The 25,593-nt window shown below is 43.3% G+C and overlaps 1 protein-coding gene across 1 annotated transcript in view; it reads right to left on the bottom strand.

Moving 5' to 3' along the window:
- Window positions 1-19,564, bottom strand: part of FSIP1 (fibrous sheath interacting protein 1) — a 152,890-nt gene extending 133,326 nt beyond the window's left edge. The window contains exons 1-4 of the mRNA XM_026651555.1: window positions 19,439-19,564; window positions 10,036-10,213; window positions 6,287-6,459; window positions 1,913-2,006 (exon numbers count right to left, since the gene is read on the bottom strand). Of these exons, the coding sequence (XP_026507340.1) occupies window positions 1,913-2,006; window positions 6,287-6,459; window positions 10,036-10,213; window positions 19,439-19,564 (571 nt within the window). The remainder of the gene's footprint in view (window positions 1-1,912; window positions 2,007-6,286; window positions 6,460-10,035; window positions 10,214-19,438) is intronic.
- Between the last annotated feature and the right edge of the window lie 6,029 nt (window positions 19,565-25,593).

The following is a 25,593-nucleotide window of genomic DNA, read 5'->3' as shown; positions in this document are numbered from 1 at the left end:
ATGTAAAAATCCTCTTCTCCTGTGTATACTTCTTTACCATTTTCAAAAAGTCCAGCACAGAATGGTATAATTCAGTTATAAAACTACACAAAGTCACAACAAGTCGAACGTTAATGGTCAGACAACTATACAAAAAAAACCATTGTGATAGGAAAAGAAACAATTATAATCCAAGATGATTCCAAGTAAAGATTCTCTCATTAAATTTTGTAACAGCCAATAATATAATATTTTTAAGTTTTGAATGCACGAGGTGGTGAGAATCAAAATTCTACAGTGCAACAGGCTACCAAAAGACAACTTTTGGTTATTCTTTTATTTAAGAGGTTGAAATATTTTTTTAGATTACAGAGGTCAAAAATTTGTACTCCAAGAAATCTTTCCCCAACCAAAAAGAAAAAGTCTGTGTTTAAGAGCTGGACAAAACAATTCATACATTTGAGAGCAATATAAGCATTGCCAAGATAATTCAGTGCAAAGCACAGTCAAAATCAAAGGTGGTAAGAGCAAAGCACGTGTATTTGCTGCATTTTAAATGCAAAAGAGTTATTGTTAAATTATTCTTTGTAACAACGCTGCACAGCCAACTACCCCACAGAATGCTGTGTGTGTCTTCAAAAAGCTTTCTGACCCTGAATTTAATAACCGGAATGTTAAAATTCATTAAGGTATATTTTTGAAACTCTGAATCTGATTATTGTTGTAACCAGAGGTTTACTTAGCGTGCTGTACGATAGAATCTCAATGCACTGGAATTCCAGTTCCATTTGAAATGTTCAGGAGTAGCCCAGGTAAAGAGTGTTATAGGCTGTAGGTTAAATATCCTTGGTTTCAGTAAAGCAGACACTTATTTTCCAGATTTCTTTCTACAGTACTTTAAAGTCATTCCTTCTGAGGGAACGTCTATACTTACCTCCGGGTCTGGCGGTAAGCAATCGATCTTCTGGGATTGATTTATCGCGTCTTGTCTAGACGAGATAAATCGATCCCGGATCGATCCCAGAAGTGCTCGCCGTCGACGCCGGTACTACTGCTCCGCGAGAGGAGTACGTGGAGTCGACGGGGGAGCCTGCCTGCCGCGTCTGGACCCGCGGTAAGTTCGAACTAAGGTACTTCGACTTCAGCTACGTTATTAAAGTAGCTGAAGTTGCGTATCTTAGTTCGAAGTGGGGGGTTAGTGTGGACCAGGCCTGAGAAGCAGAAGCAGCGTATTCAGAGCATTTGCTGGGCCAACCTTCCTTTTCAATAGGATAGTTATGGCCACAGCCTCACACCGCAGGAGACCATATATCTGCTCTGCTGGATAGGGCCTTTTAAAAATGTTTAGCTTTGCTGATGAATTTTCAGACAAGGCTGAATGGCTAGGGATCAAAGGTCAAAATGTAAATGTGAGGGATAAAAAATGAAGATAAAATTGCCAATAGTTAGATTCTGAAGACAAATACAGGGTTCTGTACTGATTACAATAAAATGGGATTCACCAACTCAGTCTATAAAGCAGCTTAGAATTTTTTTTTTCTAACATCAGCCCTGATTTATCTATCACAGACATAAGTTATTCACATTTCTCCTATCTTGCTTCTACTTAGTTAAACCTTCATGGCTACCCAGTCATTTGAAATACTGCAGAATTATTGCAAAGAAAAATCTGTAAAGCAATACTGCCTTGTGAAGGCATGTGCAGCATCAAAAATACTTTTTATTCAGTTTGAGGTTTAGAAAAATTGTCTCTACAAGTTTTTACATGTAAGGACTATTTTATTGATAAAAGTTTAAAACTGCACTTGTTATGGAAAACATTTTATTCTATTTTAATAGTAGTGATATCTTAGAACTTACAGAAATACAGCTATAATCAACATATACAATAATCTTATGAGATATTTAGCATTTACCTGTTTTATTTACTTACCAATGGTCTCCTGCAATGAGGAGGTCAAAGCTAAAAATTTGTTTGTATTTTCGATCTCCTCTTGAGTTCCTGAAGCACTTAGTGAGGTTACAGACTATTTAAAAGAGGGAAAGTATGAAAATATAAGATGGGAGCAAATATATGATCAGATTGGAATTACAGTAAAATACTTTTCCTGATGACCTATCAGAGCCCCAAGTCTAGCAAACTTCAGATCACACACCAAAAGCCTTTTTTGTCAATCAAGCTTTTGGGTAAACATTATTTTCTTACTGTTTTTCTCTTACTTTTTTGCGTGATTTGAATGTCTTAGACCCTCTGAGCATTTATGAAAGTAGCACAGATTTTTAAGCTCTGTATACTCTTAGAATTATTGTACATCATCTATATATGGATTGTAGGAACTACTATATAGTTTTATACATACATACATTTGAACCCTGGTAGACTTGCAGTATGATTTACATTGCATATACTGCTTTACCATTTCAAACCAAATTTTATACATATTATATGCGGGGCTGGTAGCACTGCCTATTATTAACATTGCAAGACACTTCCCAATATAAGACTCTATTTTCACCTACTCATAACCTTGCCTAAATATAACTGTTTGGTCTGAAATTTCCCAGACTTCAAGCTGATTTTTTGGAAAAAGTTTCAGCCAAAATAGTTCATTTCTGAGAATGAGGTTTGGGAAAAATATGTTCTGTAATGTTAACAAAATTCTGGTGACCTTTTTGGTGAGAAGCTCTAGTATTCCCACACATTGGAGCAGGGACTTGAAAGGGGTGGGCTTTTTGTCAGGAATGTACCTTTTATTGTTGGGCCAAGTTATAAGTCTTTGAAAAATTTCAGTCCACACATGGTCAGCAGAGACTTCTTAGGGTTTAGCAGCTAAAATCTCCAAAGAGTCTGTGTGCACTTATTCCCTCACAGCTCCTACATGTGATTGGACAGTGCATGGTGCCATCACCACAGAGCAAGTGAGCATGCTCCACACCAGGAAATAGATTGGGACACGAAAAATGGTGAGATTGGGACTGGCTGGGCAAAAACACTGAGAATCAGTTGTCTGGGGGTTGGGAGGACACTCTGCTAGACACACCTGATCTGTGCTGGAGAGCCCAGGCAGCAGCTGAGAAAACTTGACATTCTTGTCAGTTTCGCCACTGCTATGGTGAAACTAAAAAGAATGTTAATTTCATATATTTCCATTCAAGATCATCATGTTTTCGTGTTTCCGAAAATAAATTCTGATCCCACTGAGGGGTACCAAAGGAAATGGCACCATCTCCTCAAGAAACTCCCTGAAGAAGCACTGGAACAAATCTACACAGACACACCCCTAGATCCCCGACCAGGGGTATTCTATCTGCTATTCAAGATCCATAAACCTGGGAATCCTGGACGCCTCATCATCTCAAGCATTGGCACCCTGACAGCAGGATTGTCTGGCTATGTGGACTCTGTCCTCAGGCCCTATGCTACCAGCACTCCCAGCTATCTTCGACACACCACTGACTTCCTGAGGAAACTACAATCCATTGGTGATCTTCCAGAAAACACCATTCTGGCCACTATGGATGTAGAAGCCCTCCACACCAACATTCCACAGAAAGATAGACTACAAACCGTCAGGAACAGTATCCCCGATAACGTCACGGCAAACCTGGTGGCTGAGCTGTGTGACTTTGTCCTCACCCACAACTATTTCAGATTTGGAGATGATTTATGCCTTCAAGTCAGCAGCACTGCTATGGGTACCCGCGTGGCCCCACAGTATGCCAACATTTTTATGGCTGACATTTCCTCAGCTCTTGTCCCCTAGTGCCCCTACTCTACTTGTGCTACATTGATGACATCTTCATCATCTGGACCCATGGGAAGGAGGTTTTGAGGAATTCGACCAGGATTTCAACTATTTCCACCTCACCATCAACCTCAGTCTAGAACGGCAATAGCTATCACCTACAGCCCCCAACTAAAACCTCTCCAGCGCATCATCAAGGATCTACAACCTATCCTGAAGGACGATCCCTCACTCTCACAGACCTTAGGAGACAGGCCAGTCCTCGCTTACAGACAGCCCCACAATCTGAAGCAAATACTCACCAGCAACTACACACCACACAACAGAAACACTAACCCAGGAACCAATCCCTGCAGCAAACCTCGTTGCCTACTCTGTCCCCATATCTACTCTAGCGACACTATCAGAGGACCCAACCACATCAGCCACACCATCAGGGACTCATTCACCTGCACATCTAATGTTATATATGCCATCATGTGCCAGCAATGCCCCTCTGCCATGTACACTGGCCAAACCGGACAGTCTCTAAACAAAAGAATAAATGGACACAAATCAGACATCAAGAATTGTAATATTCAAAAACCAGTAGGAGAGCACTTCAATCTCCCTGGACACACAATAACAGACTTAAAAGTGGCCATTCTTCAAGAAAAAAACTTCAAAAACAGACTTCAGTGAGAAACTGCAAAACTGGAATTAATTTGCAAACTTGACACCATCAAATTAGGCCTGAATAAAGACTGGGAGTGGCTGGGTCACTACAAAAAAATAATTTTCCCTCTGTTGATCCTCACACCTTCTTGTCAACTGTTGGGAATGGGCCACATCCATCCTGATTGAATTGGCCTCGTTAGCACTGACCCCCCACTTGGTAAGGCAGCTCCCATCTTTTCATGTGCTGTATATTTATACCTGCCTACTTTTTTTCACTCCATGCATCTGATGAAGTGGGTTATAGCCCACAAAAGCTTTTGCCCAATAAATTTGTTAGTCTCTAAGGTGCCACAAGGATGCCTCATTGTTTTGTTTTGGGAGAAATTTCTGTAAAATCTGGTTTTGCTCTGAATCAGACCAAAAGCAAATTGCAAAATACCAACATTTTTGGCAAACCAAAACCCCTGAGTTTTGGCCAGCTCTATCAGACATCCTCATAAGACGTGATTTCTCTGCCAACAAAAATTGCTGTTCTTTTCATAGAGTGCATAGTAATGGGAGAAGTTGTACCAAAGGTTTTGAATGCCTTTGTTATAATCACCTCTGTAGGTTCTGTTCACATCTAACTTATACATTTCTACTTCCTTTGGATGTCTGGATGCATCCAAAAAAGGACTACAATACCACTTCATATTATATGAGGAAAATTATGGTGACCTTGTGGATGGAGGCCAGCTTAGTTCACAGAACTACCATGTTTGACAGAATGTGTAACTGAGCTTTCACTGAGAGCATGCTAAGTGCTGAAACCCCTTTGGACAAGGTAATGAGAATGCAAGATACTTTCAGGGAGAAAAGGAAGAGACCTACCAACCATGAAGCTGAAAAGTAGTTTTATGAGGATCGTAGATCCTACACACAGATCAAATTTGTTACAGGAATCTTCATATTGCCAAAGAACTGATAAGAGTGGTGAGTCCTCAGGAATCAATTATGTAACTGTAATGACAAATTCTCATGGGTTTCTTACATTGCAATATGTCTGAAGTTGCTGACTGATCTTTCCAAAAAGTGTTGGCATGAGCCTCTTGGTCAGAAAAAACTAAAGAGTGTCCTTTGCTTCAGCTGACAGCCTGACTTTGCCCTGATGTGTGTCCCTTGCAACACCAATATCTAAACCTCAAGAGATATACAGACATCATTTGTGAATTTCCTCTGAAATGCTAGGAAAGTGTTTATCATCTTCTTAGAATGACTGACTGTAGTTCCTTCCTCTCAGCTTCCCAGACACAATTTAGACAGCACTGGATATTGGTACAGGATAGTTCCCTGTTGCACTATGCTTTGTGTGTGCACTGAGAGTTTGAGAGGAGGTTCTAGTTGCAACTAAATCTGATCTGAGAACCAAGACCTGAGGGGTTAATAATAAGATGATTATAATAATGTACAGTTCTTTCTGTTCCCTTTCATGTCAGTGTCCTTCACCAGTCAATAACTATTGAATAATAAACTGTGTTCATGAAACTAGACCAGTGGTTCTCAAACTTCATTGCACCGCGACCCACTTCTGACAACAAAAATTACTTCGCAACCTTAGGAAGGGGGACTGCCCAGGGGGTGGAGGGGCAAATGCCAAGCCTCACCACTCTGGGCAAGGGGGCCAAAGCAGCAACCGTTGCCCAGGGCTGAAGCCATCAGTCTTTGGCTTCGGCCCTGGGCAATGGGACTCGGGCTTCAGCCTTGGGCCCCAGCAAGTCTAAGCCAGCCCTGGCAACCCTATTTGAAGGGGGTCATGACCCACAGTTTGAGAACTGCTGAACTAGACTGTTCCCTTCCATAAGATAGCATTCTGAGATATTGTTTTATTGGTAAATATTTAAAAAAAAACACCACACATTGCTAACCTGAAGTTCTTCCCAAAGTTTTGCCCTCACTTCTCTGCCTTGTTTTTTAATTTCTCTTTCTCTAGATTGTTTCTTTGCCAGTATCTTGTCCAATTTATTCATCTTCTTTATCGCTTCTTGAATCCGAGGATCTATATCTTTCTCTTCAGTATTTTCTAGATTGGTAGAATTTGCTGTAGATTAGATATAAAATAGGATGTGAGCTTCAAGCATTTAATAAAATAATCACCAGTCAATAGGAATTATTTGGCAGCAGCTTCAGTAGGAATAGGACCATTCACTAGCATATGTTGCTTTTTGTTGGTTGGTTACAGCAGGAAAGAAATATACAGGTCCTTCTAGAATCTAGAAGATAACAGAACTTTTCCTTTGTGGTAGAAAGATAGTGGTAGATGTTTGTGTTTCTGGACACATAGGACCAGAGTTCTAGTTTGGCAGGTGTGTAATATTTATTCTGGGGAGGTAATGGTTTATCCATAGCAAAAGTTGTAACCACAATCCCATAATAAGGCTGAAACTCAAAAAAATTCTCATGCTTTCAGATTTTTAGAGGTAAATCTCATTAACAACTAAAATGTGTCCTGAATTTTTTTATTAAATTAAGTCATTTTGAGATCAAGAAGATTTTAAACTGCTCCATTTTCAAAATGCTACAAAGCATCTAAAGTTTTAATATGTTCCTCTACCTACTCAACAAAAAGTTTCGATACCAAAAGATGGGAAACTCAGGTACATTTTGACATTTGATCTGGAAATAAGCAGTTGAGGACAGAAACAATAATATGCTTAAGAAATTACCATTATTTCAAAATTAAACAGGATTCTCTATCAATGATGCCAACAGAGAAATGTATATTTGTGATCAGCCTCTGAACAGGTCTGGTCTTCTTTTCTAAATTGAAAGGAAATTTCAGGATCTAGTAAGATAGTTCTTCTGCAGGCATTCCCCACTAAAATTGCCCCTTTGTTTATAGGAATGTGCACAAGTCCACTTATTTGAAGAGCTAAGAGAGGAAGAAAGAGTTGACGTGACCTGCAAAAGTTACATGGAAAACATGTAATAGAGCCAGAACAGAACTCTGATCCAAGGCTTACTAGTCACTAGATCAGTGGTCACCAACTACTTGATCGCAATTGACTGGTCGATCCTAGAGACTGTTCCAGTCGATTGCGATCTCTGGTGGTGCAGCAGGGCTGCCACTAAGCAGCCAGTGCATCCCCCGCGGCCCCCTGGGGGTGGGGGTGTGGCAGGGGTCTCGGCAAACTGCTCCTGCATGCAAGCACCGCCCCCGTAGCTCCCATTGGCCAGAAACGGGGAACTGTGGCCAATGGGAGCTGAGGGGGCGGTGCCAGCAGAGAGGGGCAGCACGTGGGGCCACAGGTGCATGTTGACCCCTTCCAGGAGCGGCGTGGGGCCAGGGCAGGCAGGAAGCCTGCCTTAGCCTCGCTGCGCCACCGACCAGGAGCCGCCCACAGTAAGTGCCGCCTGGCGGGAGGCCGCACCCCAAGACCCAGCCCTGAGCCCCCTCCCGGAGCCACACCCTATACCCCCTCCTGCACCCTGACCCCCCTCCCAGAGCCAGCACCCTATACCCCCTCCTGCACCCCAAACCCCAGCCCGGAGACCCCTCCCAGAGCCAGCACCCCAAACCCCCTCCTGCACCCCAACCCCCTGCCCCAGGCTCAGCCCGGAGCCCCCTCCCACACTGCAAACCTCTCAGCCCCAGCCCAGAGCCCGGACCCACTTCTGAACCCCAACCCCCTGCCCCAGCCCGGTGACAGTGAGTGAGGGTGGGGGAGAGCGAGCGATTGGGGGGGGGAATGGAGTGAATGGGGCAGGGCTTCGGGGAAGGGGCAGGGCCTCGGGGAAGGGTAGATCCTGGGTTGCCCTTAAATTCAAAAAGTGATCTTGGGCGTAAAAAGGTTAGAGACCATTGCACTAGATCATAGTGCCTCCCTTACGAATTACTTGACAACTCTGGGCCATATCCTCAGTTGGCATAAACTGGTACAGAGCCATAAAAGTCAATGATATATTTTTTGCTATGAATGGCCTCGTTATCCATATAAATGAGTAATCCATTTTTAATTCCTAAAAAGTTATTGGCCTCAATGATATGGAACAACAGTTGCAACCTTAACTATGGAATCACAAGTAGCAATTTTATACTTGGACATGAATTTAACAGCCTAGTAAGGAAAAGTATTATAATAACACTCTTCCACATCCCACATAGATAATACTTTTTGATTTTCTGACATTTTGGAACCAGATTCACCTTTACAGGGGCCCAGCCCGGGGCTCATCTGTGCTGGGGGGGAGTAGAATTCACCACAAGGGAGGATATTAGTGGTTCTGCCAGGGGAAAGCAGCTTTAAAATCCAACTTGGTCTCCATGCCTAAGAGTGCCTCTCCTACCTGGCCTGGACGTGTAGAATTACTGAACAAATCCAAACCTCTTTGGGGTCTTCATCAGACCATTCCTGCCATAGTGGAATGGATGTGGTACAAGTTGCCTAAAACTGCTCCAGACACACTTACCACCACTGGGTTTTGCAGACTTGTGTTGACAAAACCCAGAAAGGTGTATCAGGCACTCAGAGACCACATCCATCACTATAGTATGAAAACCTAGACAGAATCAAACCCACAAATTTAAACTCTTGATCTTGACACTACATGAACAGTTATTTTCCTTCCTTTTCTTTTATTTAAAGAACTTAAATTAAAAAAAACCACAACCCTCTTGTACCTTCCTTAATTCCCCTCTTGAAATATCACCACCACACACTTCTCTTCCCTCTCCTCACTCCTCCTTTGCCTTTTCTAAGAATCTGTTTTACTGCTCTGTTAACTCAATGCATCTGAAAAATAATACCTTCTTTCACATTCCACCGAGATGCTTTATTGAATTTAGAAGCTTGAGTTTCAACACACTGATCTTCAGAACCTACTGAGCTAGAAATCTATTCTGACAAAAGACCATACAAAAATATAGATTATTTCATATAACTTAAAAATATTTGACTGAAATGTTAAATATCAAAAGAACAAAGTACAATTTTTCTTCCTGTCAATCATAAAATAGCATCTCTAAAAACACTCCACAGCAGATTACTGTCTAGAAAAGGCACATTCCAGTACATTATGACCTTGTGGTTTGAACACAGGACTAGGAATCAAGCAATCTGCTTCACTCCTGGCCCTACCGCAGAATCTTGGTGTGACCTGGAACAAGTCATTTAAGCTTTCTGTGCCTTCATCTCTCTACCTGTAAAATGGCTATATATGCTTACTCATGTTTTAGGGTGAGAGAAGTATTGGGAAGCTTTATTTTATTAATATCTGTAAAGTGAATTAGCACCTTCCATCTGAAGATCTCCTATAAGTACCAAGTATTATTATTAGAAAATGCAGTACTTCATTTTATTTAAAATATTTCTTTTTCAGATGTATATTGTACACTTGCAATTGCTAGGTTGGAAAAACTGAGATAACTGACAAATGCTAGGGCACCTGTCATCCATGACTTTTTTTTCCTCCTCCAAGTTAATTCACATAAGTGCAAATATGAAATACTAAGAACAAAGTTCTGCTCTCATATCCACAGGGTGAATTTTGACTCCATCATTCTGTTCTTACAGACACAGAATTCCCCATCTGCAGATTCAAGAGTAGAATTTTACCAAAGTTCTATAACAGTAGTTGGCATTGCTGACCGACAAGGTAAACTTAGTCATTCTCATACCTGGACGCTCATTAGCATTTTGTATCTGCTGCTGGAAAATGCAGTTAATTTCCCCCTCAGAAGTCTGTGGCGATATTCTCATTTTCTTCATTTCATGCTTCTCGCTATCATCATCTTTGTCTTCCTCTACACTGCTGTTTCGTGAATTGTTTTCTTTACGATCAACTGGTGAAGAAACCTAAAAATTATGTAAATTAACAATTTCCACAAAAGTATTAATCTTTTAAAAATACTTTCTTTTCTTTCTTATGACTGCTAATAATAGTGACACCAAACCAGACTTTGCAGTTCTGCAGCTGCTTCTATCCAAGGATCTCAGAGCACTTTACAAATAAAAAAGCTTTACAACACCTCTGTCAGGTACGTAGGTATTATCCTCATTGTACATATGAGTGAACTGCGGCACAAAGTGATAAAATGAGTTGCTCAAAACCTCACAGCAAGTCAATGCAGTACTTTAACTCTGGCATCCTGATTCCCAGACACTGATCTAATGCTACACCACACTCCTTGCCCTGAAATTCAAATTTGATTTCAAAGATTAATATCTTCACAGTGGGGGCAAACACTGTACTTACACTGGAATTTGTTGAATAATTAAATAATGACACTGGAAACATCTCTTAATTGTAATCCACTCATTACAGAGCCCTCACCTTAGTCAGGATGTGCTTAATCAGGAATTCCACTTAGATGAGATCTCCCAAGTGTGCTCAGTTTATAAGTGCAATGACATTTATTCTAACTTGTTTGCAGTGTTAGTTGTAGCCATGTTGGTCCCAGGATATTAGATAGACAAGATGGATAATCTTTTATTGGACCAACTTCCCTTGGTGAAAGAGACAAGCTTTTGAGTTACACAGAGTTGAAGAAGAGCTCTGTGTAGCTTGAAAGCTTGTCTCTTTCATCAACAGAAGTTGGTCCAATAAGAGATATTGTCACATCTATTCTGTTAACCACGCAAACACAACCCAGGATCTGAAAGTCAAGTTGTGCCCTTTCTGGCTCATATATCAGCATTAAGCCTGTAATAGGGTGACCAGACAGCAAGTGTGAAAAATCGGGACAGGGGATGGGGGGGTAATAGGAGCCTATATAAGGTAAAAATCCCAAAATCAGGACTGTCCCTATAAAATTGGGACATCTGGTCACCCAAGCCTGTAAGAAAACTGTGACTCTTTTTGTTCAAAAGTTGCAGACGCTGTTTGGTATAGTTGTGGTTTTGGTACAGTTAGTTCAAATTTGAGTGGTGTTGCAACTCCATGTGCCAGGCTGCGACACCACTCAGTCAAATTTGGCCCAACCACCCCTTTAGAGGAGTGGTCAGACCAAATCTGACTGAGGGTCACAACGCCACTTACTCAAATTTGGTCTACCCACCCCTATGAAGGGGCAGCTGGGCCAAATTCGAGTGAGTGGTGTTGCAATCTGGCACACAGGGTCACAACACTACTGAAATTTGTGACAACTATAAAAAGTTAAGGTGTGTGCTAAATGTATTCAGAGTTTAGACTCTGTGAAATGCTTGTAAATTGCTGCATGCATTCATCTCACTTGTAATGTCTGTATTCCATGCCATAAGGAAATATGTAAGCTTTGCTTTATAACTTTGAAAATGTTTGCTCTGAACTTGTGAAGCCAGGCACGGGAAAACCATTTAGGTGGCCTACCAAGATGAAATGAGATATTAAGGAACATCGTGACACAAAGGATTGGTGAATGGCCCTATCACACCTTAGAAATGTACATGCAAGACAGCTCGTCTCATACTGGAAGATTAAGGGCATGTCTACACTACAAAATTATGTGGACCTAGGTTACGTCGGCATACAGCTGCCACCGTAATTAAATCGCTTTTGCGTGTCCAAACTACACTCCTCGTGTCAGCAGCACATGTCCTCACTAGCAGCGCTTACATCAATGCAGAGAGCAGTGAACCCTGGGTACTTATTACACTGTGCAACTTGCCACCATCTAGCACAGGGTATTTTTGTGAGGTTTGCAATGCCTCATGGGGCCCAAAAAAGTCATGCACTCCTGACTGGGAGCATGATTTCAACATCCCAAATTGCAGTATTCTCCATCCCATAATTTAATCTGCATCCCATAATGTTTCACATCTTTTTTCAAAATCCCCACAAACCCATGCTTCCTGCCCGTCATCTGTGTCAGAAGCATGGATCCTGCACAGCTCTGCACTATTGTGATGAGCATTGCAAGCATGGGGCACCTGATCCTGAAGTATTTGCAGAGCCATGGGGAACATGATGAGTCCGTGGAGGCTAGATAGCTGTGGGATATAGAAACAATTCAAAGTTGTTGGAGGCATTCATGGGGCAACTGCAGATGGTGGCACGCCGGTGCCAGGCCCAAGAAATGAGCACAGACTGATGGGATTACATTGTCATGCAGGTTTGGGATGACAAGCAGTGGCTGCAGAACTTTCAGATGTGCAAGGCCACATTCCTGAATCTGTGTGCAGAGCTCACCCCAGCCCTCCAGTGCAGCAAAACCAAAATGCGATCTGCACTGAAGTGGAGAAGCAAGTGGTGATTCCTCTGTGGAAACTTGTGACACCTGATTGCTACCGATCAGTCGGGAATCAGTTTGGAGTTGAGAAATCCACCATGGGGGCTGTTGTGATGCAAGTGTGCAGGGCCATTAATTGAGTCCTGCTATGAAGGACTGCGAGTCTGTGCAAGTTGCAGGATATAATGGATGGTTTTGCAGCAATGGGGTTCCCAAACTGTGGTGGGGTAATAGATGGCGCACACATCCCTATTTTGATACCTGACCACCTTGCCACTGAGTACATCAACAAAAAGAGCTACTTTTCTATAGTAATGTAAGCGCTGGTGGCTCGCTAGGGACACTTTATTGACATGAATGTGGGCTGGTCAGGGAAGATGCATGAGGCTCGCATCTTTAAAAACGCAGGACTGTTGCTGGCACAGAGTGCCCGAGGACAGCAACAGCGGGGTCCGTTGCCCGGTGTGTGTCACGCCAATAAACACACCAGGGTGGAGAAGCAATCAAAGTTTATTTGAGATCTCAAAGTGGTGCAAGGAGACAGGCACGTCTCAAATCAAGCACACCAACATAAGCGGCCTTTATCTGTTATACATTTTGCAGCTAACCCTTTCCCTTCTTCCCCCGCCCTCTCTCACCTCCCCCCCCTCCATTCCCACCTCTCCCCCTTTCTCCCTCTGGATACATTACACGACCTTGGCTGTGCAACTTGTTCTCACTGTTTCTTTCTGCAAGTAATCTTGTCCTTTAGCTAGAAGCATGTAGGTTTCCCTTATCACTACTGCTTCCCAGCTGCTGGCCTGTGAGGTTAGTAAAGTTTAACATGCAGGGGCTTTGATTCACTTAGGCCTAGAGCGGGGGGGCTTCATCGACTCTTGGGTCTTCCAACCCCCCGAGTTACCTAGGGTGATGCCTAGTGACACCAACAGGACTGTTCAGAAAGCTGCAAGCAGAGACTTTCTTTTCAGACCGGCAGATTAACACTGGGAATACTGAAATACCAACAGTGAGCCTGGGAGACCCAGCCTACCCCTTATTCCCATGGCTCATGAAACCCTACCCCGGCCATGTCGACAGCAGCAAGGAGCGCTTTAACTACTGGTTCAGCAGATGCAGAATGACACTTGAATGTGCCTTTGGTCATTTAAAAGGTCGCTGGCATTGTCTACTCATGAGATTGGACTTCAGTGACAAAAGTATCCCGCTGGTTATAGCTGCCTGCTGGGTCCTGCATAAAATCTGTGAAGCAAAGGGGGAAAAGTTTCTGCTGGGGTGGAGGGCAGACATGGAACAGCTGTCTGCTGATTTTGAGTGGCCAGATACCAGGGCTATAAGAAGAGCTCAACACAAAGCTCTTTGGCTCAGAGAGGCTTTGAAAGACCATTTCAATAGTGAGCCACAGTAATGTGTGTTGCTGTAGTGTGCTCTACCTGGCACTGCTCTTTTGCACCCAGTATGAATCTTGTAATGAGTGCTGTGTGTGTAGTAATATAACATTGCAAATGCACCTATTACTAGCACCCCACCCAGCATATGTTGTGAACTAATAAAGATGAATTAAGTTTCCATAAATAGAGTTTTATTCCATGCCCAGGCAAACAGACACATTATAACTAAATAAAACTTAATAAATAAAGGGAAAAGAACTTTTGAAGGGGAAACAACAGTCATTTCCATTTCAGAAACACATACACCAACTGGGTCTTTCACAGGTCAGTGCATGTGCAGCTGTGACTGCCTGTACTCTCCCCGAGGTAGAGTGGTAGTGCAGCGGCCCCAGCCGCTATGTGGAATCTGTGTGTGTGTGTAAGGAAGTCCCAGAATATCGTTTTCTATGGGCTGCAGAGGAAGGTGAGCATGATACTGTTGAACCTGATGGTCAACAAGAGTTTGCAGCATGTCTGTTTGCTGCTGGAGAAGCGCTAGCATCTCCTGCTGCGCTTCCCTGTCCATTTCCCACATCTTTCTCCTCTCTGCTCTATCCCTGGTCATGCTGTCTGCGGGGGTGATTCTCCAAGCCCAGTGCTCAGTAGCCAAAGCAGCAGAGGCTTACAGGATCTCTTGGAACATGTCATCCCATGTCCTCTTTGTTCTCCTCCCTATCTGGCTGAGCTGCTCCACTGGTGTGGATGGAAAGAGCCTCAAGGCCACATTTCCAGCTGCAAAAGATACAATGCACATAGGTGCAATTGTGAGTGTATTCACAAGATAAATGGAAACCTGCTATACAGAACTCACTGCCCTTGAGCCACACAAGTTGCGAGCACTAAATCACTTCTCTTTGGGACTGATAGATCATGGTGACCGTCCCAGCTATGGTGAGCATGGCCCTGGGGGAAAGGGGCGAGTTAGGGAAATAAGGGGGCATAGCTCACGGCCATGATTACATGCATATTGGGCAACTGAACTGAATACTGGCACCGATTTCCACAGGCGGTCATGATTTTCGCTGATATCTCACTCCTGAGGGTAACGGAGGCTGAAAGGGAACAGGGCCTGCAGGCGTGCAACTGCCGACTGGGGCCATATACTGCTAGGCTGTGTGCTGCAATGATGTCTGAGGATGTAATCGCTAAGTGGCATGGGAAAGCAGCCTATTGCAGTGGAAGAAATCAGGCAGCCCTCCCAGAAAACTTCAGCAGAGAATTGCAGACTACCTCCAGGAAAGTTTCCTTGAGATCTCTGGAGGATTCATAGGACGTCCTGGTGCACATAAACAAACTGTTCTATAGGGCTCCCTCTGCTGAACTCCACAGGGGAATGAAAAGCAGATGGCAACTCTACCTCTATTGGTTGTTTCACTACCTCATCTAGCATAAGAAAAAAAAGAGTAAATCAACATCTATGTCTTGGTACTTTGTGGGTTCCATCCCTGCAATATCAAAGCAAACTGCATACTTACCAAAGGTTCCTTTCCCTGCATCATGCTTGCCTGTCCTGGACTGTAAGGACTGGCTGGACTGCGCAGGATTCAAAAACATGTCCTGGCTTGCTGCACAGCTGGATTCATCGGTCGCCTGTTCCCCATATTCCTTCTGCTCTTCGCTGTTCACAGTGGGGGCCTGTAACACTTTCTAACTATCCATGAGACTCTTTTGGGTGGTGGTGGGGTCTCGTTCAAGGATGGTATGCAGCTCTGTGTAAAAGCAGCAGGTCAATGGCTCCGCACCAGAGCAATTATTAACCTCCCTTGCCTTCTGGTTTGCCAGCTGCATCTCCTTGGCTTTCATGCTGCTGCTCCCTCTTATAGCCCTCCTCCTCCATGACCCAAGCAATCTGCTCATAGATGTTGACATTTCTATGGCTGGATTGGAGCTGTGCCTGCACAGCCTCTTCTCCCCACAGACTCAGGAGATCAAACATTTCTTGTGTACTCCAGGCAGGAGCACATCTGCAGCATGGAACCAGCAAGATCAGCTAGGAAGTTGTCAGATATGCTTGAGAGTTGCTATGTGAGCTCTCCAAGCTGAGCAAACGTGGAATGCCATTTCAAAAATTCACGGGGCTTTAAAGGGGAGAGGCAACTTCCTGTGTACCTGGACACTGGGCAGCAGAATTCACAACGGTGACCAGAGTGGTCAAGGTGGGGCATCATGGGACACCTCCTGGAGGCCACTAACAGTCTATGTCAATCTAAACTCTACGTCACTTATGGAGGTGGAGTTAAGTTGGCATAGCAAGTAAGTTACAGCAGCAGGAGCAAAATTTTAGTGAAGACACTAACATGGTTATGTCGACGTAAGACAGCCTAACTCTGTCGTGTAGGCCTAACTGTAAAAGAAAACAGGGTCACGAGAGAATTTTTCGTCTCTTTGCTGTTTGAACTCTTACAGGGCCAGAGAATTTAAACTGAAGTAAGAGATTATCCTTGGGTTTGCTCTGAAAGACGTTTTGAATTGACAGATCACTACAACTCTGTGACTCTTAGGTTTTAAACTGCAACTCATTAGTGTGCATGTTAGCTTGCTTTAACCTGTAAATAACTCAAGCCTTTTTCCAAGATAATAAGCCTGTAGATAGCCAATCCTGTCATGAACTACAGGCAGTGTCTTTGGTGTAAGATCTAGGGTACCAATTGATCTAAGGTAAATTACTGGTCTCTTGGGGACTGGAAGCAACCTGAATATTGTGTGATTTTTGGTGAGAGCGATCACTTAATCACTAAGTCCAGCCTGCTTTGGTAGCAAGATAGACTGGAGAGCCTAAGGGGACTGTCTGTGACTTCACAGTAAGACTGTTATAATGATCCAGGAGTTCATATTTGTTACTGGGTTGGTGAAATCTAATTATAGAACATACCATCAGTTTGGAGTGTCTTCCCAGTTTCTGACACCCTGTACTGAGATAGGCACTCATAGTTGTGAGACACTTCAGACAGAGTGATAGCCTGTATCAAAAGCAGAGCTGACAAACAAGTTTTCTGTTTGCCAAAGGAAAGATGTTTATTCTTCTCTCTGTCAGCATGTAAACTGAGCATTGTAAGTCGACACAATGGAAGCCACATTTCCATACAAAGTCAACAGGTGGAGGGATGTGAAATCAACAGGAAGGCAGCACACTGGAGAATAAACTCTGGGTACAGGCTATGAACTTTGGGGGATAGAAGGAGAAGGTAAGGAAGACATCCCTTTATCCTCCACTTAGGAAGTAATCAGGCAGTGCAATTACATTCTGGAAAACAGGATCACAACTAACCTTGGCTGAAATGCTGCAAACGACATTTAGGGTGAAATAAACGTCTATAGACAGAAGGTTAGTCTATTAAGTTTAGTCTTTAGAAATCATGTTATGATTTTGTTTTATACATTCCCTTTGTTTCCATTATTTTTACTATTGCCTGAATCTCAAATCTTTGATAATAAATGTATCGTCGTTTTCACTAAAAATATATCTCAGTGCTGTGATACCATACACAAAGATGATCCTGAGTTGAATCATTCAAGATGGTGTGTACACTGTTCCCTGGGGCCAGCAGACCTGATATTTCTGTGAGTGTTTAGCGGATAAGAGACTCATGTCTCACAACCATGAGTGCCTATCTCAGTGGATGAGGGGAAAGCAGTGGATGTGTTATTCCTTGACTTTAGCAAAGCTTTTGATACAGTCTCCCACAGTATTCTTGCTGCCAAGTTAAAGAAGTATGGGCTGGAAGAATGGACTGTAAGGTGGATAGAAAGCTGGCTAGATCGTTGGGCTCAACGGGTAGTGATCAATGGCTCCATGTCTAGTTGGCAGCCAGTTTCAAGCAGAGTGCCCCAAGGGTCGGTCCTGGGGCCGGTTTTGTTTAATATCTTTATTAATGATCTGGAGGATGGTGTGGACTGCACTCTCAGCAAGTTTGCCGATGACACTAAACTAGGAGGTGTGGTAGATACCTAGAGGGTAGGGATCGGATACAGAGGGACCTAGACAAATTAGAGGATTGGGCCAAAAGAAACCTGATGAGGTTCAACAAGGACAAGTGCAGAATCTTGCACCTAGGACGGAAGAATCCCATGCAGAGCTACAGACTAGGGACCGAATGGCTAGGTAGCAGTTCTGCAGAAAAGGACCTAGGGGTCACAGTGGATGAGAAGCTGGATATGAGTCAACAGTGTGCTCTTGTTGCCAAGAAGGCTAACGGCATTTTGGGCTGTATAAGTAGGGGCATTGCCAGCAGATCGAGGGACGTGATCGTTCCCCTTTATTCGACATTGGTGAGGCCTCATCTGGAGTACTGTGTCCAGTTTTGGACCCCACACTACAAGAAGGATGTGGAAAAATTGGAAAGAGTCCAGTGGAGGGCAACAAAAATGATTAGGGGTCTGGAGCGCATGACTTATGAGGAGAGGCTGAGGGAACTGGGATTGTTTAGTCTCCAGAAGAGAAGAATGAGGTGGGATTTAATAGCAGCCTTCAACTACCTGAAGGGGGGTTCCAAAGAGGATGGAACTCAGCTGTTCTCAATGGTGGCAGATGACAGAACAAGGAGCAATGGTCTCAAGTTGCAGTGGGGGAGGTCTTGGTTGGATATTAGGAAACACTATTTCACTAGGAGGGTGGTGAAGCACTGGAATGCGTTACCTAAGGAGGTGGTGGAGTCTCCTTCCTTGGAGGTTTTTAAGGCCCGGCGTGACAAAGCCCTGGCTGGGATGATTTAGTTGGGAATTGGTCCTGCTTTGAGCAGGGGGTTGGACTAGATGACCTCCTGAGGTCCCTTCCAACCCTGATATTCTATGATAAGAGGCTGGACACTACAGGGGAATGCTGAAAAGAGGCTCAGGGACTGGGGTGCACCTATTCATAATCTGCAAGGCAAAGTAAGAGCTGACATGGCCTAGCCTAGTGGACTTTGTTTGGGCAGCTAACAGACTGGTGGTGTCAAGGAGCTAATATACAATTAAACACAAGAAAGTCTCCCTCACACTGGAGGCAGAAGGGAGGTTTTAACAAGGTGATTCACAGTCCTGGGTACCCCACGAACCATTACAAACTCTGTCCCAAGTTACATCTGGGCAACCCTCCTGTTATCAATGGGGTAACAAAGGTTTAATTGAGGGAAGAATTTAGTTAACAATTTGACTAGTGGTACATAAAACAGAATATGATCTAGGCTAATAGAGGGGAAAAGTAGTACAGATTTATGTAAGTCATTAAAGCAAGCAAATATTACTCTAAATACATACAAAGAGCTGACCTGTGTGCACACACTCACTCTTGAAACTAGAACTGCATTTTAAGTTACTTTCTTTCTATGATAATACTGACTAGCATTTACATATCAGTTTTCCATCCATAAAGCACGTTATAAATATTTTACAAAGGTTTATTCTTTTCATTTTATAGATAGGGAAAAATAAGACACCTGGAAGTTGTGACATGCCAAAGCTCATACCTTTGACAAGCATGGGTCTGGTGTTAGAACCTCCAAAGATGCACTTAAAGCTCTGCTTACAGGATGTGCTCTTGAGCTAGATGCAGGCCTTGAAATTTCATCCAAGTTTCCCCTTGTAATATCCATTGTGATCTAAAATGGACAGACAGAGAACAACAAATGCTACCACATATCAATAGCTTATTTATTAAACAAAAAACCCCAAAAGGCTTAGGCAACAAATTAAACAAAACTACAAGTCCTACCCCTAACAAATTATACAACCTTTATAAACAATGTATACAATACACATACGTTTAAGAAAAGTGCAAAACAAAGTTAGGTATATGAGTTATATAGGGTCCCAGACCCAGCCAAAAATTAAGTAGGTTGGAGGCAGGCACTATAAGTGTATCTGAACAGCGTGTTCAATCCCTAAAAATGTTCTCACCAAGAAGAAATAGCGAAACAGACCATTTTAAATCTTGGCTCAACAAAGATAGCATCAAACAAAAGAAAACAGCAAGGTTGGAGTATTTAGTGGACATATAGAATACATCCCAGTAAATGATGTGAAATGTATGCTACAGTCAAATAGCAGTGAGCAATATGACTTTCACTTCAGTGTAAGGCATACCACAATATTATTATTATTTAAAATCATATATACAGAACATTACATTTACACAGCATTTTACAAACACAGAAAAGAGGCAGGTATGACAGAAAGGAGAAATTTACAGTACTTATTTATTCTGATTTGCAAAGCTTTTAATCATTCAATCAATTGGCTCCACATCCTATATTTCGGCTGCAACACTTTAAATGTACATTCATATTAAAACATTTCATACAATTACATAGTTACATGGTAGGTTGATCTTATTTATTTATGGAAGGATGAGCAATGACACACACTCCAAGCCCAGATAAATCTTCCCAAACCTTCAGACACTGTCCTCCCCAAATGCCTGAGATAAATGATGAGCCTCGTAAAGCATATGGAAAGTAAATCCACACGAGACTTGACTATTGCAAAAACAAGGAGTTTAATCAATGGGGATATCAAATAGAAGAAACTCTGATTAAAGAGTAAGAAATAAGACTTAGCAAGAGAATGGACAGAGGAAAAAAGAGAAAAGTCAAATTTAACACTGAAGTAGTGAGCCTGGGAGACAGAAAGGTGAGAAGTACGTCATAAACTTCTGCAACTTCTCACACATATAATTTCTTCCTGTTGTGTTCTTTCAGATATATTTTCCTAAAATAGTTAACTTGAAAAATATATTTACATTTTATTTCTCTTTATATCTAGTTTTCTGAGGTGGTCAAAAATTCTCAAACTTAGTCAAGGAGCATTTTGGGCCATCAGAAATTGTTTTTTCACTAAAACAAAAATTTTGTCTTATATTTTTCAGTTTCTTTCCTCCCTTTCTCAGTTACTAAATGGAAACAAGGGTGGGACTTAGCAAAAAAAGAAGAAAGAGCATTAAAAAAAGAAAAGGAAAAAGGAAAAAAAGCCCCACAAAAACCAAAATGAAAACTTTTAAAACTAAGCTTCATAGATACTTTTGCCAAAGTTTTCAATTAATTCAAAATTGTTTCTTTTCAAGAAGCATGGAAAGAAAAGGACTGAAATTCCCTATATGGCTAGGTGCAAGCAATTAATCCAAAGTGAGAGCATAAGCCACATGACAAGATATTTGAGTCTATTTTAGATATTTCTTTGGGTTGCTGAAAGATATGCTAATAACAGATGTAAGAGAGAAAATACAGATGAGGCAATATATTTTATTGGACTAGCTTCTGGTGATGAAAGAGACCAGCTCTTGAGCTACAAGGTGCTCTTCTTCAGGTGTGGGAAAGATACTCTTTTAAAAATGATTTTTTAAAAGATCACCTTTCCCAGACCTAAAGAAGATATCCATGTACCTCAAAAGCATGTCTCTTTCACCACCAGAAGCTGGTCCAATAAAAGATATTATCTGACCCACCTGGTCACTCTCACATCCGGGACCAACACAGCTACAAAACAGCCAACAGCAACAGATGTAATCAGACATTGCCAATCACATAGCTGAAGCACTTCTTGCACACTGGTTATTCCATCATGTACAAGGAATAAACTACACCCAAGAAGTCTCTTCCTTGAGACAGCAGGATGCAAATACCTGGGCCGCCAGGCGTGCTTCCCTCAAGATTAGTGGCGGGTGCTGCTGCCAGACAACGCTTGGCACATGGCCCCCTTCAGTGCTCTGCCACACTGTGTGTGGGTGCATTTGGAACAGTGCAAACCCAGGCAGCAGAATACACTTCTCGGGCCCAGCAGCATGGAGCTCCTGCTCTGGGGCAACCAGTGGGATGCATGGCCCTGGTTAGCTCCCCTCTGGAGAATGCCCTGTATGTCGTCTTCCTGTGCTGCCCATTACAGGGGATGCAGCGAGGGCGAGGCTCTGGGGAGGAGCCCCCCGCTCCCCTCATCCACAGGTGCAAGAACTAGGGGTGCTACTGCACCCCCGACTCGATGTGGTTTCCATCAGAAACAGGATTTACAGTTTGGTTCAATGGCACTCAGAGCCCCCACTATAAAAATTGTTCCAGCAGCCCTGCCCTCCCCTCCAACAGACCCTCAGCTCCCAGCCCTATGGAGGGCAACAGACCAGAGCCCACAGCGTGTGTGACCCCGACTCCACCCAGCTCCGCCCCTACACTCACCCTGCGGGAGCGCAGCCAGGCGCTGCAACAACGGACTCAGCGCGGGGTCGCGCGTGCCCCGCTCCGCTACCCTCCCTGTGCCGGCTGGCGCACCGAGCCCCTTTCCCAGCCTCGCTGCGCTCCCGTGCACAGTACGTCCGGGAACGCCGTTTCCATGCCAACCAACAACTACGGTCTCCACGTCCTAGTTTATTTCTCGCGAGAACTGTAACCCACTCTCTTTACTCCCTGCCGTCGCCTGAGAGTGGGCGGTACCATTCACGGGGGGGAATCGCTGTCCGGAGCAGGCCCTGCCTCTGTGCACCTAGCTGAGGGGGGGTTCATCTTCCACCCACCCGTTCGTGGCGAAGAGGAGGGGCCGCTCCGCTCTGCTCCCTTTGTAAGGGGCTCGTCGTGCCACCTTTTCTCATGGTTCAGACCTGACGCTGCAAGTGCTCTCGTTGAAATTCAAGCTCTGTTCTGTAAATAAGCGAATAGTGTGACTAAGCCTGGCAAGCTCGGGCCCAGCGTAAGCACAGCGCCGTCAGCCCCGCCTTTCAGACGGGACAGAGAGCGGGCCACTAGCGGCAACTTTCAACTCCCTGCTGAAGCGAAACCCCCCTCACTGGCTAGAAAACCTACATTGAAACTCACGAGACCCTTTTCTGTTGTCCAAACTGGGTAGGGTGACCAGACAGCAAGCGTGAAAAGTCAGGACGGGGGTAATAGGCTTCTATATAAGAAAAAGCCTCCAATATCAGGATTGTCCCTATAAAATTGGGACATCTGGTCACCCTAAAACTAGGAGAATGGACAAGAATAAGTGAAATGTAAACTACATTTTCAAAACTAATTAACTTTTACTGTTTAAAATATTAGTAAACTAGGTAATGAAATAATTTTAAAACAATTTGTTAAAAATTCTTGATGAAAAACTAAAGAAATTCATAAAGTCCCTTTTCATCCACTAGATGGTGCAGCAAGCTGCCTTTTGGGGGGGGGGGTGCACATTGTATCTAAATTCCATGGGGCTCCAGGAATCACTCGCTATAATAGGGTTTCTGGATGGGTTAAACTCGTAACAACTTACATAGGATTGAATGTGAATGACTGTTACTTCAGAGTAGCACCTGCTAAAACAGGGGGGAGAGGGTTAGGGTTAGTATTCCAAACTATAATCTGACCTTGAGCAGTTAACTTGATAGCTTCAGGCTTTCTACACCACACATCCTTCATAGCTCTTTAATTGGTTCACTTGTTGGCAGGTAATTGCTGTATCCCTCAGTAAGAGTTTCCAACTGTGGCTCTTCTACCTGTCAGGAAAGTTTCTCCAGAAATATAGATGCGTGCCTATTGGATACACATATATACTCCATGATAGGGTCTCAGTCTTATTCGCTGGTGTTTGCCCTCATTTTTGTACGGTCTATATCCTGTCACATCACAACACATACTTCCAGATAATGAATGATTCTTTAGAAATATTTTTGAATGAGTGATATTGATTACGAAGGGTGCTGGACATTTAGATGTGAAGACTGAAATCCTCTCTGTCTAGGATAACCAGCCCAGCAGTATTTCAGTACCTCCCAAGAATTCAAAGAAATAATCTCTTTCTGTGTTTATTCATAGAGCAAGTAATGAACTAGCAGCAGCAGGGCAACATTCCCCACACCAATAGGTATATCAGCCCTGACCTATTAGTGAAAGAGTCACCATAACCATCCCGCTCTCTGCTCAGCTTACTAACAAGGGTGCCAATCATGATGGTAGGGGGGTTTGATTATGTGGACACTTATCCATTTGGAACTAGACTAAAACCACTGAACAGTCAAATGATTGTTACTTGTGGTCACAACTGTGACTTACTTGGGATGGATCTGAACACCCTATAGAGGCAAAAGGCTTTATCTTATTACCATTCCTTCTGCCATCCAGTGCTGTCTCAACAATTGGCCCAATTACTCATTGCCCTATGGCTCCTTTGTGGCAGCTGGGCTGGTGCCAAGGATCCATGACAGTAGTGCAGGGGCAAGGGGGTTTGTATGCCACCTATTCAGGAATAACAAGCTCAGGGAACATTCCAGAGCAGGGTGGGGACAGACAGGGAGGCATGTTCATAGGAGCCATTACAATAGAGGCACAAGCTTGCACTGGCCTCCACAAATCCCTGAATGGAAGAGGTGCAAGCCACCTCAGAAACCAGTACAGGGATTAATCTAGCCCAATATTTCTAACATATAATGCTAATTTGTGGAAAGGTGAAATCCCATAGAATCCACCATCATACTACAGTCAACAACTTCAACAGTTTTCTTCATAAGTGTTTAGTTTTTTTAGAACAAAAGCTAGGTTGAGATGATAGGAGCTGTGTGACACATTCAACTTGAGTCAACCTTGCTTCCAGCTTGTGCTACATTCTTGAGCCAACAGCAATTCATTAGAACTTGCGTGCCCATGAACTGTCTATTGACTCCTCTTGGGAACTTTTTAAAGCTCTATCGGGACATCTGCAAGCACTCCAAGGCTGCTTTTCATGGTGTATCTCATGTTCAAGACATAGGGACAAGGCACTTGCTGGAGGCAAAGTCCAACTGCTGCCTCTTATCTAGTTTCAGAGAGAGCACACAGCACAGGCAAGGCACATTGCCCCTAAGTACAGGATGCCACCTACTACAGTTGGAAAAAACATACTGCATTTTCACACTATGTTGTTCTCAAAGGTTCACAACATTAATGTAGGTTAAAGAAAGGACTCAGAACAAAAACCCAAAATCAGCCACTTCTATCTTTTTCTAAGAGAGAACTTTATATTTCAGTGAGATCAACAGTTAGCAAAAGATTCAAATTAATCAAACAAGCCCCAAGCCAGGATTTCTTGCCCAGAGATGAACCTGCTCACAGACAATCTCTCTCTCAGTGTTTTAGAAACATGCTTTTATGGCCTCCCCCTGGATCACCTGTCAGTTAGCCTAAATCGTTAACTTCTCATTTGCCAGGGCAGGGAATGTGTACCTTGCCACAAGTGTAAATGAAAACCATTTTTTCAGGCCAAACACAGGCACTATATTTCAAATGAAGGATAAGTCGGCTCTATGTGTCAGCTTTCATATTTCAGCTAGTTTGGACAAAGACCTATTTTTAAAAGTGGTTGACTTTAATGTAAGAAAAGTGTTGACGTCACCAGGCATCACCATCACGCCAGGTGACTCAGGAGGGTGGAAAATCACAAGTGTCAATGAAGCCTTCCTGCACTAGGCCTGAACCAAACTCCTTCCATGTTTAAACTCTAATCGACCTCAAAAGCCAGGTGCAAGTGAAATGTGTAAGCAGCTTGATATCAGTGGTAAACCCCCCTTTTTGCAGTATAATGAGGCCTGCATACCTCTGGCCGAAGGAAATCAAAGGAACGGGACAAGATAGTAGTTCAAGAAGTTACTAACGAGCTGAACTTATAGCTGCCAACATAAACTAACTGCTTA

Source organism: Terrapene carolina, unplaced genomic scaffold (assembly GCF_002925995.2).
Source record: "Terrapene carolina triunguis isolate 2854851 unplaced genomic scaffold, T_m_triunguis-2.0 Scaffold96, whole genome shotgun sequence".
In the NCBI taxonomy this organism is placed as follows: Eukaryota; Metazoa; Chordata; order Testudines; family Emydidae; genus Terrapene; species Terrapene triunguis.
The sequence above is the reverse complement of the archived record's forward strand: the minus strand, read 5'-3'. Positions and strand labels throughout refer to the sequence as shown.